Here is a 16,721-nt window from a genome sequence, read left to right as displayed (position 1 = left end):
CGCTAAATCTGCAAGATTTTTCGTCATTCTCATCAAAAGATTAGCGAATGCTGTGGAAATATTGAATAAATTCTCACGTACATATATCTGGTTTTGATGAATCTCAGAAAAAAGAAAAACGAAACAAAATTCTGCCAATTTATAGAGCCGCTGAGTCTGCAAAATTTTCGTCATTCCCATGAAAAGATTGACGAATGCTGCGGAAATTTGAAATAAACTCTCTCACGTATATGTCTAGTCTTGATGAATCTCCCAAGAAAAAAAATAAATAAATAAATAAATGAAACAAAATTCTCCCAATTTATAGAACCGCCGAATCTGCAAGACTTTCGTGATTCTGCCGAAAAATTAACGAATGCTGCAGCACGATTCTACTGATTCGTATTACATTTCGATCAGTACTAAAATATCCATCGTTATCGTGTATGAAGAACCGTTAGAGCCGAAACACCGAGGAGAAGGTGTCGGGCGGCTTCCACGGAGCCTATATTGGTCGCGAGTGTATCTCGAAGATATCCACCCACGTGCACAAATTTTTCTCACGACCCTGCTCGATCTGGCCCCCTATCACTCGATCTAGACTTTCGTAGCGATGCAGCGCTACGCCGCAGCGCTTGCGTTCGCACGCAAAAGGTGTTAACTGCACGCACCGCGTCGTAATTAGACAATAGCAGCTCTTCGCGAATCGAGCCTCGCGAGCGACGGCGAGCTCGCCGGCTCGCGCTGAAGCACGGAGAAGTCGAATGTTGCACGATCACTCGATCGTAGAAAAGCAGGTACCGCCGATCGCACGAAGCCGCGCGCACAACTCCGGCCTTCAGCCACTCGCAATTTCATCGCGAAAAATCCTCGGCGGCCAGCCGTTCTCGCGAGAGAGAAAGAGAGAGAGAGAGAGAGAGAGAGAGAGAGAGAGAGAGAGAGTGTGTGTGTGTGTCATTATGTCCACGCGTTCATGGCGGATGCGTATGCACAACGATAGGATACAACACACGGAAGCGACTCGCGGCACGTCATAACATATCGAATCGGCCGATAATTAATGCGCCGGCCCGCTAATTATCGCCGAGCGGGCGAACAGCCCGGGGATACCGTAATCCCTCGCCGCTTTTCCACCTCGTACCACTCGATATACGGACTGACGGATCTAATTTGACACGGGTCGCAAGGTGGAACGGCGCGTTGTCTGCTGCACGCGTGGACGCGGTTCTCACGACCCTGCTCGATCCGCGACCGGTGGTGCTCCTTTCAGCGGCCCGTGGGTGTCACCTCTCCCCCCCCGTGACCCCGCGCGACGACGGCCGCGCGACGATGCACAGGCGACTCCTCAGCGAGGAATTTGGCAATGGCAATTGCGGAGCGGCCCGGCTCGCCGATGATGGCCACGTCGGTTCCCCCCCGGGGGGCCAGCCCAGCCGGGATCTAATTCGCGGCTGTCGCAAGTGTCGAAGAGGACACGTAGCCGCTACTCGACGGGGCCCCCACTATAGGCAAAAGCCTTCGTATAGGTTATAAAGGACCGAGCACGGTACTATACGGCTGCACTCTCTCAGTGAAACTCTCGGAGGACCGTTCCCCGGCAAGTCGCACCTCCCCCCATCGTCGTCGCGCACCACGCGTGCACCATGAGGATTATATTGCTGGTATGTGCTGATTTATTTCTGTTAGGCGGATCAGGGGGGGGCTCGTCGTCTTGGCTTGGTCGATTCGCACACACTTGATCTTTTTGGAGAACGGCAGGCGACTTTTCGGCTGTCGACTTCGGCTCGCTGTACTTGTCTGTGCTACTTTTTCATCTTTCTCTTCGTCTTACTGTGTGAAGTGACTCGATGTCGTACCGCACAAGCGAGACTCTCAGCTCGAGAGATTGATGATTCGCATATGAATTAAGCGTTGTCATATTCCTGATATATGTCGCTGCGCGTCGAACATGGAGTTTCTACGTATACCGTTGAACAGTTGTTCGAACTAACAGATATCTGTGCATGTGGATGTGCGTGTGTACGTGTGTGAATCGTCCAAGAGATCCGCGAAAGATGCTTCGCTCGTTGCTTCTCTAAGAACGAATCCTGTAGATTTCTTTCTTTTGCCTCCGCCGCGCGGTACGCTCGTCACTTTTCGATTTCTCTTCAGAATTGTATTCAGGCTTTATTATTGTTGTTATTATTATTATTATTATTATTATTATTATTATTATTATTATTATTATTATTATTATTATACGCGTGTATCTGGTGCCGTTCGACTTCTCCGCGCGAGATTGAGATCGGCGGCAGTAAAACCGGCGGGAGTAAAACCTGTGTTCAAAAATCGGCGTTAACGTTGCTCCGCAATGCGTTCTCGTCGCGCCTCATCAGATAGAAAGCGGCAGCACACCTTCGTACGTTAATCGCGAGCTCGCGACGTCTCGAAAACGTCTCCTCGTTGCGCCGCGTGTGGCACCGCGTGGTGACCGGCATGAAATTTTAAGCGTCGTTAACGCTGGAAAGTCAGCAGCTCGATAATATCTCCATTGTTGCGGCTCGCGCGAGCGCGAGCGCGTGTGAAGCCGCTTATAATTCATAGACGGCTGCGTGATTAACAACGGCTGAAAGTGAATTGTGTCCGCCCACGACGTGGGGTGTTCTGAATATGGCCGCGAGAATTTTTCCCGGGGGAAGCCCCCTCGCTCGTGCGAAAGGCGCACCAGGTCGGCCGAGGAAAGTGCCGAGCGCCAAACTCGCTGCGACGGTTTTTCCCGCGCGGAGTCGCGAGAATTAATTGTACGGCAGGCAGGCAGTTGTTGACACCGTCCGTTACCTTAATGAACCCACCGCCGCGGCTCGTGTTGGGCAACGTAATCTTTTGTTGAATGGGAAACAGAGGCTGGCATCTCCTCGGAGGGAGACCTACGAACCGCAACCGCACGGCGGTGGAGGTCGCGGGGGCGGTGGGCTACGGTGGGCTATAACCTCGTTACGGCTCGCCACGCTTTTTCTCCTTTTTCGAAGCATCCTGGCGACTTGCATTTTTTTCGAGCATGCTCATTACGCTCTCTTGATTGATAGTGAAAGTTCCGTCTATTATACGCCGGTGCATTGTTATGACTGCCGCCGAGCATGCTAGCCGCTCGACTCGCAATTTCTGCCCGGAGTCGCTCACTCGCTCGGATTGGAGACACGACGAGCATTCTTGCTCCGGCTGTAAAATCTTTGTGATTACGACTGCCGCTGTGACTTAAACGGCATAACTAATGCTGCTCCCCCGTACGTTGGTTACGTACATGCGCTCGTTGAAAAACGCACAATCATCAATTATCAGCGCGTTCTTACGCCCATAAGCAGTCTGACGCCTGTCAACTTCTTGCGAGAACGTTTAATAATCGACGATTTCACTCACGCGCGCGCGCTGCATTCACACCGCGAGCGTAATTCACGAATCGTGCGAAGAAACGCGTAAAAATTCACCGCGCTCGCACTCGCGGGGATATCAACGGCGGCGATTTCTCCGATACTTTTTTTCCCGCGAGTCGACGCGGCGGCGCGACAATTAAACGCTTATTAATTATTCACGAGCGATCTCCACACACACACACACACACACACACACACACAGTGTCGGTTTCCCCTTGATCTTTCCTGTGAGAGAGCGACGTGCTCGGATTCCCGCAGGTGCGACAAGCCGGCAACTCGAGATAACTCGAGACAGCCCATGCGTGCGTGCGTGCGCGCCATCGGAACGCCTCGAGTCGATGCCATGAAATCGGCACGATCGAACGATCGACGGCTTAAGTGCTCCCGGAATAGCTCGATTCGCCTGGCGCTTTCACCGATTGCAAATATGGAACGTCTCTTTTCGCGGAACTCTCCGCGCGAATCCTCCGCGGAATTTTGCGCGACACGGCGTATCACCCGATCGGTATGTCGTCTCCGGTGGTGTCTCTTCCAGGGGCTGTCTTATTCCGCGTACGTCCGTCGTTGGCGACACGCTGCCAATCGGCTCGGCTGTTTTTTCTTTTTATCGTCATACGCGACCTGTTCCTTTCCGCCGCACTCTCCGCACCGCATTTCTCTTTATTCCACCAAGTCCCGACTTGGTGTACTCGTTTCTCCTCGAGTCTCGACAGTGCTTTAGAGAGAAAGAAAACAAGCTGATGATTACACCTGCGCAATAGACTCATCCAGAAACGACAGCAGTCGGCAAACGTGTGCGCAACACGATCTCTGCAGCCTGCGCTGTAACTCTCTCAACGACAATGTCGTTGTCGTTACATTGTCGTCGCTCAGCTTCTCAATCGTATATTATACATACGTGAGGAAACAATGTAACGACAACGACACCGCCGCTGAAGGTTACAGAACAGAAGGCTTACTGGGACAGCGAGCGAGACGGCAGCAGAAGGCAGCAGAAACGTCTCAGGCGATGCGCGTTTCTTCTCACCGCGGGAGCGATCGCGAGGGGGATTTATTGGGCCGCGAGAAAGGACCGCGGCCGAAAAGAACGTCGGTTTCCAATGACGCAGCTTCTATCACGAAGACCGCTTCGCGATCGCTTTTTCCCCGCGATCGGACTCGCTCGAGCACGAACGGACGATACGCACGCGATCAGTCGCGCGAGTCGCGCGCGCAAAAGGGAAAAAAAAGAACGGTCGGTTATCGCGCGACCGAGCGACGCTCCCGCGCCGGCGATGATCTCGAGCGCGTCGTCTCGTCGCCGTCGACGTGAAACCCGGCTCCCGAGAGCGCGAGAAACCACCAGACAACGGGAGAAACCGCGGTAATGCCGAATTGCGAAAGCGAGGCTAATACATCGAATAGGAGCAAATCTCTCGGCCGCTTTCTGCGACTCTTCGGCGATAAACGACGTTCGAGTGGCGGACCGGCTTCGCTCCGCCGCGCCGCGCCGCGCCGCGCCGCGAATCCTTCGACGAGCCTTTAAGGCAACGCTGGTCAACATCCGATTGCGGATTGTTAGAGTCGCTTTTTACAGCCGCAACGTCGTTGCGCAAGAGGAAGTCGATTGTCGCGCGAGCGCGAGCGCGAGCGCGAGCGCGAACGCGCGTGCTGCTTAATTATGTCGGCCCATCGAGCGCTCCGGTGAATCCCCGTCAGCGGACGGCAACGGCAAAGCCTTTGGCAAACTACGCAGAGTTTCCTGCGCGCTCCGTAAAGATCGTCGTAACTACCGGGCTAATTAGCATTCTGAGGCGAGCTTTCCCGTTTTTGCACATGACCGCGGCTACGGCGGCCGCGGCAGCGACGGCGCTCTCGGAGTCTCATTAGCCAGCCAGACCAGAAGAAAATGTGAGAGCGAGAGGATATCGCAACACTGCAGGCTGGGGCAAATCCATAAATTAAGGGCATGCCGATCTTTCGAGCGACCGCGAGCGGTCCTCTTTCGAAACGCGCCGCGCCGCCGACGTGGTGGCTGTGTTATAATTATGCCCGGCATTGTAGACACGCACACACGCGAGCCTACAGACGCGCATATTAGCTCGGCCATGTAAGGCAGCGATACGTTGTATATGCGCGTTGCAGGGTACGTTGTAGAAAAGTATATCGCGGAGGCTCTGAGCGCGTCTTTCGCGAGCGCGCGCCGCGCAGTTGCGAACCGGCGCGCGCTCGCGATGGCGTCCGGCGATAAAAGTGAAACCCTCAATTACAGCGATGAAATCGTCTCGATTAATTTCAAGTGAAAATTTGAACGGACGCCGTCTCCATCTCGCGTCTCTCTCTCTCTCTCTCTCTCTCTCTCTCTCTCTCTCTTTCACACACACTATCTATCTACCTGTCTCTTTCTCCCTGCGATGCTCGAGAGATCCCGCCATGTAATTAATCCGTCGGCGGAAAAGCGATTTGAAGGAGGACGCTCGAGGAAAGCCTCCGAACTTTCGTCACTCACGGTTCTCTCACGGGGATGCGCGTTCCCGAGAATCTCGCGGGACGGGACGGTCTTTCGCTTCCGCCGAGAGGCGGGTGGAATAATCGGCGTCTTAATAAGACGGAGGCACACGCGTGGGAGAAATTCAGAGATAGAGGCCCGCGCGCGACTGTGTCGATGCTAATCTGCTTTCGACTTTCCTTTCAACTGCAGTCTGAAAAAGCACGTGCTCGAGCGCTGACCGATTGACATTCTAACGATAAAGAAAAACGAAAGTTACAAGCGAGGCTGGCCGGCTGGCTGGCTAGCCGGCTGACTGGCTGGCTGGCTGGCTGGCTGGCTGTAAATACGAAACGCACGAGTCGCGCTCGCGCGCAGTTTCGTTCCGGCCGCACGGAAGAAAGTGAGAGCAAATAGAACTGTACGCAACGCAAATAGACCGGCCGGCCGCGCTCGTCGTCCGGCTCCAAAGACAAGGGCACGTCGTCGGAGCGTGCACGCCGATCGGCATGCCGATGTGGGCCCGACGCCCACATATACTCAACCAAGTCACGTCCGCTCTCTCGCCGCGCGAGTGCACGCGCGAAACCACCCGCACTGCGAGCGGCGAATTCCACCTCGTTCCCCGGCGTTGTTAAACGCGAACGTGCGCCCCGCACTTTCAAATATTTCTTCCGACCTTACGCGAGAACAATCGCGCGCCGGCGCCGTTTGTACAGCCGGGGCGCGAACGCTTCTCGTCCTCTCGCCTCCGACACCGACGGTTCTCACTTCCGCCGGATACCCGCGCTCGCGAGCCGGGCCGAGGACGCGCGAGCGCGCGGCTTCTTCGGCGTCGCGCCTCCTTCCTCCTTCCGATGTGCGTCGATCGCGAGACGTCCTCCGGCGAGAAAGTCGCGGCGTGCGACTGCACACCGACGGCGACTCCACCGGGGGGAAATAACGGCGTTAGATAATGAAAGCAGCCGGCTGTCGCGCGTCTCTCGCGCGGCGATCTACATCCTCGCGGGCCCTCCGCGACGCGGCCGCGTTCACGTAATCAGGATGTCCCGCGTGCGTGACTTTCGCTCATGATAAATGTGACTGTCTCACGACGCCTCCGTGTACTATTATTCTTTCACACGTCCGTTATCGTCGGAATCTGCATAGGGGGGAGTGTTCTTCCTCCGCCGCCCCTCGCGTAAAAGCAGCCGAGTGCGACAAAAAGGAGGAGACCGAGATGTCCTCCTCTCTCACGTGGATCATCAATGTTTCGACAGTCGCGGCGTGCGTCTCTCACCGGGGGCGAGGGGGAGGGGGGGGGTTAGCTGCCTGCTCTAACTTTCCATCGTCACAGACGCTTCCCCGCACCGACGTCGCAACTCCACGTCTACGGTGTCTCCGGTGTGCTGATCCCGTTCCTCTCGAGCGCAGAACTCGTGCGAGACCTTGAGACGCAACCCCCGAGCCGCTCGAGGCGGGGTGCCTTGCGCAACCAGCTACGATTACAGAGAGGCGACGGATTATTTGGGCCGCGCGCTTGCGTCAGCCTCGTTGCGTTTATCCTCGTCGATATCGCTCGCCACGGTTATCGCTCGATTCTCATGACGAGGCAGATTGAACACGCTTCTTTTATCCGCCGCGCCGTGATTCATCCCGCCGCCACGACGATTCCGCCGGCTGCGCTCCGGCGGCTGCTAGATATGTGAGAAGAAATCCAAACCGCAAGGTCGAACGTGACCTCCTCCTCCTCCTCCTCCTCCTCCTCCTCCTACGTGTTCGCGCGTACGCGTACGGTTATTACGCATACAGCTCTTTGAGAGAATCGAATTCCCCTGTCGATCGCACGTACACGCGTGATCGCTCCTGCCCACCTTGATCATTCCCCTCGCGACTGGCTCTCGCACCTGAGTCCGGCATCTCACCGCGCCTCTTGCCCGTTTCATAACACTGCACTCGTCTGCAGGAAAGAGCCGAGCGCTGCTCTCCATGCACTCTCGGGCCGCTTGCCGCTGCTTTCCGCGCGCTATTTATCACGTCAATAAGACGAACGCGGCCGGAATAGGAAATTCACATCCGCGGGGCGACCGTTACTCGCTCTCGGCTTTACGTCATTACTTTCGTTTCTAAAAACGTAGAGGAAAACAAGCGGACGGAGGATACTCAGGTTCACCTCTCTCTCTCTCTCTCGCGCGCGCGCGCGCGCGCGCGCATGTGCAGCGCGATTAATCGCGTCGAAAGCGCGGGGATACATGCACGTAATAACGAATGCGCGCGCCGGTATTGGCTAATTGGATCGTGGCAGGTAATCAGGAACGAATTCGTGACCGCGACGCAGCTTCCGCCGCGGAAATCTGCGGCCGGAGGAAAGTCGCGGGCGAATTGTCCCAACTACTTCCTTGCGCGCCGCGCCGAGCTGCGCTCGCCGAGAGACGGATCTGTTTACGGATGTGGGGACACGCACGCGTGTACAAACACACACGCATGCACGCGGCGCATCAGTGTGCGTATCGGGGGAACGCGCTCGTTAAAATGCGATCGGTCGTGTCGTTAGTCTCGTTTTCTTTTTGTCTCGGAACTGACGCGTCACCTTCACCGTGAAAGGGACCGCTCGCTGTCCCGCTTTGGCTCCTGCGAGCGAGCGAGCGAGCGCAAACTCTTCCACCGTTACCCCGTTCGGCCATTAGCTCGACCGCACGGCTGCTATTGCAAATCTTCGGTAACAGTATTTCCCGCGCGCGCGCGAGTACGCCTTTAATGACTTCCCTCGCTTCTGTCTTCTTTTTCTCCGCAAAACGTTCCTCGGACTACGAGCGCGCGCGCGCGCGCGCCTTACGAGACCGCTAATCGTAGATCGCTAATCATAGATCGGTAATTGGCTCCGGCCGCTTGCATGATCGATCCCACGAGGTGGGCTCGGGACTCCTACGTTCTGCCAGCTCGAAACTCAAGCGCTATCAGCTTGATAGGCGCTTGATAACTTGCCCTTTTAGCGCTTCGACTTTCGGCGAGTAGTCGCGGGCGCTCTCGCGCGGGTTCGACCGAGTATTAATAACCCCTTCCGTGGCACGGACGCACCCGGGTGCGTCCAGCCAAAACCGTGCCGTAAGTGGCACGGTTAAACATCTAGTGAATTTCTATATTGAAATTCGGCTTCAGCGACCAAAAAACTGAAGTATACAAATTATTGAAAAAATCCGCTCCGTCATTTTTTATGGGGCGGTTGCGGTGCATTTTACCGAATTTTACTCTGCCACGGAAGGGGTCAAGGTGTGTGCGAATTTATAAGTTGCTTTTTATTTCATCAATTCTCATATTTCGAGTTTCATATTTATTTTATCAATTTCTAATCGCTCGGTAATTATTTATTTACTATCCGCTCCCCACATCTCTACATCTGTCAGGACGTACGGAAGTTTATTAATCACTTCTTACTTATCGATTCATTTTTAATCTCTCTACACTCCTAAATCCGTACAATCCGAGTGAGATCCGGAAGCGAAAGACTGGACGTTTTGGCTTTACTTTTGTCACCCTCCGGAAGTATAAAAAATGACATTCCCCACCGCTCGTCGCATCGCCTGCGCCGCGGCGACCGTCGCCGTTCGCACGAGCTTCCAATGCTGAGGTTTCGCGAAAACGTCGCGGAAGCGATCGAAATCGCAGATACGGCGCTCGCGCAAAAACAAGACGTATGTTTATTAAGGCGAGCGTGAATTTGCACAGCGCGGCGCGGCGCGACGCAACGATTCTCCCTTTCTCCAGACAGCTCCGCTCCGGGGCTCACTTAGACGAGGCGTGGTGCGCCGTGGCCGATTGCTCCCAACTGGATCTGGCCCGACCGAATGTGTCCGTGCCTCTCACTGTGTGTGACTGGCACGCCACAACGGCTGATTGCAGAGCCCTACCTCGGCGTCACGATTTTCCTCTAACCCGAACCAGACCGGAGGAGTCATTAGACTGTACACGCTTTCTTCAGTGGTCCGGACAGTTGCGCTCGCGCGCGCGCGCGCACGCTGTTCCGTGGCCGAGGATAATGACGACGTTGCAAATCCTCGTCGATTTCGTCGGAACCCGAGAGAGCACCGTGCGCGCAGCTCGCACAGCTCGATAATCGCGAATCGGCGGCGGCGGCGGCCGACCTTTTCAATTTTCAGGGAGCACTCGCTGAGGGAAGCGGACACGCAGCCGATTTCGTTGGCGAGCGTCGGTTAGATAATCCGCCGAGCGGATTCTCAATCGTTCTCAGACCGGGGTGTTTTGAGAAACAGTCGGTTGTCGAGGCAACTCTGATAACGCCTTCGTGATTACGGTGATAACGGGACGGTGAGAGGGCTGAGCGAGCCTCAGCCAGCTGAGACGGGGAAATTCTGCGTAACGATTAACCTCTCTCCTTTCTCTCCGCGACACGGAGAGAACAATCGTAATCGCGCGCCGGTCGTCGGTTTCGCGGATGATGGAAAAGGAAAGGACAAGCGGAATGGAGTTGCGCGCCGCCGAACAGCGCTCTGATCGAGCCCGCTGATGTTGCCACGAGACTCTACATCGATCCGATCGCCCGCGGCTCCAGCAGTCGTCTGACAGACAACTTTCGTATGTTCCTCCGCGCTGCTTGCGACACCGCCGGGGCCCATTTATCATACACGCGCCGAATTCGGTCCGGTGTTTCGTCAGCGAGCGACGTGGTCGTCGTCGTCGTCGTCGACGCGAGGAAAGGCGGCGCGCGCGTTTTATCGGCTGGAAATTAATCGACGCACGCCCCGGACACTACGGTGCATACCGTATCGTTGGAAAGTCCCAGGACGACGTGCCTTTCCGTCTCAAGGACGGCGCGTGTAGCAACGCGCGGTCGTCGAATATTCCCGATCAGGTCATCGCGAAGTCGAGCGAGTCGATCTTATCAGCATTCGACCGGCGCGCCGGCTGTTTGAAAGAGCGCCGGCGACGGACGTTATCGAGCGGGATCTAACGACCGCTCTCGGTGTAGATCTCGCGGCTCTCGGAGCTCGTGCGTTCGTTGCTCCTGTGATTGCTGGCGCAACGATAAACGCGGAGATTGAGAGCGAGGATGATAGAGGGCACTCGAGAGGAGGATACACTCGCGGTGTATCTCGCGTCGATGTTATTAATGACATCGCGCGACGAGGCGCGATCGATCGAGTCTCACACACACACACACGCAGGTGTGAGACACCTGAGAAACGCGAAAGAAAGACCCCTCAACCCCTTCCACGCGTCGCGACTGAAGTCCGCAACTGAAGTTACAAAGGCAACACGCGCTCTCCCAACCCGCGAGCGTACGTCGAAGACGTAATAGACTGAGGCGAGAACAACCGTCGCTTTTCTTCTTCCCCCCTCCTCTCTCTCTCTCTCTCTCTCTCGCGTGTGCCAGCCTTTTCTTCACGCGCTCGGAGGAGCAGCTACACGGCGGTGTTTCCTGTGGCTCTCTCGTCGCCGCTAGGCGTGGTACCGCCGGTCTTTTGTGCGCGCAGCGGCGTTCTGCTCCCGGCTCGGTTCAAGGAGATCCAGAAGCGACGGCGAAACATGCGCCGAGTTACGACGTTCTGAATCTGAATCTCCTTCTCTCTCACGGTAGAGCCGCCGCGGCCGCCGCCGCCGCGCGCGAACGAGCGAGCGAGCAAGCGAGCGAGCCGCGCTGCTCCTGCCTCGCCCCGTATTCGGGTCAGCCGAGTAGTAGAAATTACGTAACACGTGTGCGCGCCGGGGCGGTTCCCACCGAGCCGCCTTACCGGAAGTTGAGACCACGTTTCGTCGGAGTAAGGACGCGCGGTCAGCCACGTGAAGAATGGCGCGCGTGAGCGTAAAAATACGCTTCGCGCGCGCGCGTGCGCGCTCGTGCGATTATGCAGATTCGACTCCGCGGACGGACGGAGAGAACGGCGCCGAGCTGGGAAACGTCGAGGAGGCGTTCGAGTGATTATTCAGCCGGATAACGAGTTCGCGCACAGACGACGAGGAGGAGGCGGTACATGAGGCGTGTTGAGGTAACAAATAACGGCGGTATAAGGAAACCTGAGCGCTACGGGCGCTACAAAAGCGCGAGCTAAATCCGATGAAGTTGCAAATCGGCGGACGTTGGTAGCGAACTGAATTCAAAAGTGCAACGTCGGACGTTAGCCGGTAGCCGGTCGGAAAAATACGAAATTTGACTTTTAGAAATTCAGCGTTTCAGCAGCACGGGCGCGCGACTCGGGCTGCCTGATTTTCGCCGCGGTGCGCGCCGGCAATTCGCCGGGAGTGCCGAGCGTAATTCGCAAAGTCCGCGTATTCGACAGGCGGAAATTCTCGCGCGCGGCGGGCTTACGTACACCCCGCCCCGCTTCAGATCCAGATGCAATCTAGCAAGCTGCACCTTTTACGACGTCGTCGGGCGCGCTCGTGCTCGCGCTTAACAGCCGCGCGCACTGCCGGCCATTCGGTCGCGTTCGAGCGGGCGATAAGGAATTTTGCCGCTCGCGCGTACACGAGCGCGTTCACCGATCCGCGAAACTCGCTCTCTCCTCTCTCCATCTCTTCTGCTTCCTATTGCCCTGTAAGCGTACCTCCGCGATGCAGATCCGGTTTCACGGCCGGGCACAGCGCCTGATCGGCAGCCGGGGCTCCGGCAATTTCGATTACACACCTCTCGCGTGACACGATCAAACTACTTCCTCCTTCGCTGCGCGTGCAAGACACCGCGCGTTGGCTCGCGCGTGTGTCTGACATGCACCGCGCGTTTCTACTTGACGCCGCCGTCGAACGCGCCGTTAAGATAAATGTCCCGGTAATCAGGCGCGATTTAAGCGTAGGTCGGCACGAAGAATACGATATATAATATTAAGAATAGTTTTGATGTAAATATTTGCACTTATTCGAGAACTTAAGATTCCCTTAGGTAGAGAAAAATAATTAAAACCAATGTACACGTCTATTATTAACGAAATATTTGCACAATTAATGAGGCGCATTAATGTACGCAGTGACGAGCGGACGATTGAAATAGAAGATTACGGTTACCAATATTCGGATATAATTTGTCCAAGTGTCTGAGCGCAATTAGAAAATTAGTATGTGCTAACGGGAAATAATATAAATACAGATGCTATCTCTTAAAGAATTTGTTAATTCCGATTGACCATTATTTTGCCAAACTATAGATGCATACTTATTTAATTAATCTTTATCTTAATACAAAAGTATCAAGTATTGGGTATATTTCTCTCCAACTAATCGTCAAATATTGGAGTTTCTTCTTACAATAATTATTTTATCACTCGTTATTGTTAAAATAAATAGTAAATATTTTTTTCCAAAGTAAAACGTGTCTGGCCATTGGGACGTTTACCTTAGATTTCCGCGCGGAAACGCTCCAGACTTCCAGAATCGATCCTTGATGTCTTCGTTATCGGATACAGATCATCTGTTTTCGTGTCGCATATTTTTTACGTAAATAGACGCGAAATGATCGCGTCCCAAGCGTGGTGGAATTATGGAGGAGAAACAAATCCAGTGACTATCAATCAATAAAGGCTCTTAGAGTCTTGAACGTTCACGATCGGACATAAAGATGGAGGGCCGACGCGAATTGTACGTACATCGCGAATGATTAGGATCGAGACCGATGGCTTCCAAAGTTGTTGCGAAAGCGACAACGGGATAACTGTGAACGTTCCCGAGGCGCTCCGCTTCACTGACTCACGCTTTGATTTTTATGATTCTTTGCTTCGGTTGATTATTTGCCGACATTTGCCGGCCTCTGAGACGTGCGTGTGACTCTTCTTATAAGAAGAGGAATGTCGAAAACTAGGAGCGAGTCGTGTTATGTTTATGTCTATCGTGTCGTTACTATCGCGATAAAGGAAGCTGTAAATGTCGTTCGCAAAAGACTCGCCGTTTTGACACTCACCGGCTGGTCTCCGCGTATTTGTAGAAGAATGTTTTACAGGAGAAAGATACCGAAAAGAGCTTCCGTACGCACATGTTGAACACGCTAATAAAAACAAAAGTCCGGAACATGTGAGTTTTGTAACAGAAACTGCAATCTCGTGTTTCTACCGGCAATTGAAGCCGCCCCCTCCTCTGCCGGAACTCCTCTGAAAATTTCTAATCGGAGAGTCGCGCCGCGGCCGCTTTCTTCCGTGCGCAGCACGCGTAACGTCGCATCATATTAAAATACGGACATAGCGGAGAGCCCTCGGGCAGGCAGTCTCGTAATAAAGATCCTTCTCCATTCGCAGGTAATCCCGGCGTGTCTACTCGCTCTAACGGAAGCCGGGCGAGTTCCGCAGCTCCGGCCTCGCGTGGCGGCACCTCAGGTCTACTACGAAGAAGAGGACAACCAGGCAGCCGAGGACGACTTCGTGGGGGTCTACCAGCCGCGCACCCGCGCGCTTCCTTCGCCACGCTCGAAGGACACGCTGCATGCGTCGAAGCCGCCGCCGGTGCAAACCATTCGAAACTACAACAAGGTCAACGACGACGGGTCCTTCACGTTCGGCTACGAGGCGGCCGACGGTTCCTTCAAGGAGGAGACTCGCGGCACCGACTGCGTCGTACGTGGCAAATATGGCTACATCGATCCCGACGGCAACAAGAGAGAGTTCACTTACGTATCCGGCAACCCCTGCGACCCCAACGCGCCCAAGGACGAAGAGGAGGAGCTGCCGGAGAAAGAAGAGGAAGAGCTCTCCGGCCCGGCGAATTACCCGGCCGTCAGGCCGGTACCACGACCCATCGCGGTGAGACCGACGTACCAGCAGCCATCGACGACCCGAGCACCCACCACGATATTCCAGACGGAGTATCAGCTGGACGACGACGCCAGCCAAGAGCTGGAAGAGGAGCTGAAGCCGCAGCTGCGACCCTCAGCGTTCAGGAGACCTACGACCTTGGTACAAGTCACACCCTCCACCGCGCTGTACGAGTCCTCGCCGTCCCCCAACCCGGCTCTCTATAGGTTAGCCTCCACCCCGACGGCCCAATATCAGACCACCGGGGCGCCCGTCCTCCGTAGTCAGCCCACCGTCGCCTCGACCGTCTATCAGCCGCTCGAGACGACCACACGTCGACCGGTGGCCCGGCACCCAAGACCCCAGTCGGTAGCGATAACCCCGCGACCCCACGTAGCCCAGGTGGCGGCGCAGTACGTCTCCCCTAGTAGCACCGAGCGCCCCGGTCTTGTCTACACCCCCAGTCGCCACGCGGCCACGGTGTCTCCCCAGCTGCGCACCACGACCGCCGCTAGCACACCCCACCTCGACTTCGCCGCCGAGCTCGAGCGTTACGTGAACACTGTCGGCGTGTCCGTCGCCCCCAGGCCCCAGGCGCAAGCCTCGCCCCAAACCTCGAGAGTTAAGCTGACCGGTCAAACGTCCGTCGCCGCCGCCGCCGCAGCCGCAGACCCCATCTACCAGTCGGAGCTCGTGTACGATCCCGCGACCGGTCAGTACAATACCCAGCTTTATCAGACTCTGCCCCAGACCGTGGGTGACTTCAGCCTCAGTCACAAACTCCAACCGTTCGTAGCCCAGCCCCAGTCCCTACTCGGTCTGCAGCAGCTGCAGCAGCTCCAGCAGCAGCGTCAGGCCCCGGTGTACAAGCAGGCCCAGTCGGCACCCACCCCCACCGTAGCCCAGCCGCAGGAGGTGCTCTATAGGAAGCAGCAGGCGCAGCTACTGCAGCAGTCCCAGCAGCTCTACGCGCAGCAGCAACGCCGCCAGCAGCAGCAGCAGCAGCAGCAGCAGCAGCAGCAGCAGCAGCAGCCTCACAGGCTCCAGCTGCTGGAGTCACAGAGGGAACCCCAGGCGTTCTATTACGTCTCGTCGTTGAAGCCCTCGGCCGCCACCAGCACGTCCCTCTCAGTAGGTCAGATCGATCAGTTTCTCCGGGGAGGCGCTGCCAATTACTGACACGCTCCCTGAAAATGTCGCGGTGACTTCAAACCACTTCCCGGTCTCTCTCGAATCGTCCCCTCGGTATTTATCACTCGGCACTTGTCCCGAGCGCCTCGCGAGCCGAGCCGCGGCGCGGCCGATCCCGCGCTGATGGATCCTCTCACGACGGCCCGTGCGCGCACGTGTCGAGGATACGTGCCTATGCGCGCACGTGTGCGCGCGTATAAAGGTATAAATATATAATAATATATAAACATCTATACACATGTATCGCGCGTGCGTGCGATGGCAGGCTGAAGCTTGGATAATATATACGAAGTACATTACCGCCGCCGAGTGAACGGCCCGCGCACGGCCGCTTCGACGTGCACGCGTTGCTGCGCACGTGGAATGTCCGCCATATTCGATAAACCTCGCGCATTCTTCCTCGAGAAAGGCGCGAACGCGCGATTGCGGTGAAAAGTGTCGCGCAACAGGGCCCTGCTGCTTGCGGCTTTCTCAGCTTAACGTCGAGATCGTAGAGAGACACTTCGATCTTTCTTATCGCAACTATTCGGGCTCGGCTTCACGTAACTTTCGTTCTCCAGAAGAGAGGGACCTACCGAATTGTCTTGTTCCCAGCAGCCTTTCCGACAATTCGACCCCGTTCGCTTTTCCCTTCAACGCGTCCGCTCGTCTTGGTCAAGGCGCAATCGATGATATTAGCCGTGCACGCGCAGTCGGAGAACCGTCCGCTCGTGTCGAAGGTTAAGGCGACCGACGCGCGCGCGCGCGCGCGTGTGTGTGTGTGTGTGTGTATGTGTGTGTGTGTGTGTGTGTGATATCGAAAAGAGGAGGAACCGTGCGCGCGCGTACGACGAAGCGAACGGCCGGCGGAGAACGCGATCAGCGAGCGACGCGGAGAGCCGGTGACAAATAACGCGATACGTGACGCAAAATTTCACCTTCGCCTTACCATTCTTTCTTCTTCTTCTTATTCTTTTCTGAGCTTCC

At 55.7% G+C, this 16,721-nt stretch overlaps 1 protein-coding gene across 2 annotated transcripts; it reads left to right on the top strand.

Moving 5' to 3' along the window:
• Nucleotides 1–1,536: 1,536 nt before the first annotated feature.
• On the top strand, nt 1,537–16,571 carry LOC105188023 (mediator of RNA polymerase II transcription subunit 15). Of its 2 annotated transcripts, XM_025303193.1 has the most exons (3): nt 1,537–1,640; nt 14,073–15,276; nt 15,361–16,571. In XM_025303193.1, exons 1-3 carry the CDS (start codon nt 1,623–1,625, stop codon nt 15,741–15,743), a joined length of 1,605 nt encoding a protein of 534 aa, XP_025158978.1. In that variant the 5' UTR covers nt 1,537–1,622; the 3' UTR covers nt 15,744–16,571. The 2 variants fall into 2 exon arrangements, with proteins under 2 accessions (XP_025158978.1, XP_011147534.2); XM_011149232.2 differs by having other exon boundaries at nt 14,073–16,571.
• Nucleotides 16,572–16,721: the final 150 nt, after the last annotated feature.

The sequence above is a fragment of the Harpegnathos saltator genome, unplaced genomic scaffold (genome assembly GCF_003227715.2).
Source record: "Harpegnathos saltator strain DR-91 unplaced genomic scaffold, Hsal_v8.6 scaffold536, whole genome shotgun sequence".
Taxonomy (NCBI): Eukaryota; Metazoa; Arthropoda; class Insecta; order Hymenoptera; family Formicidae; genus Harpegnathos; species Harpegnathos saltator.
The sequence above is the reverse complement of the archived record's forward strand: the minus strand, read 5'-3'. Positions and strand labels throughout refer to the sequence as shown.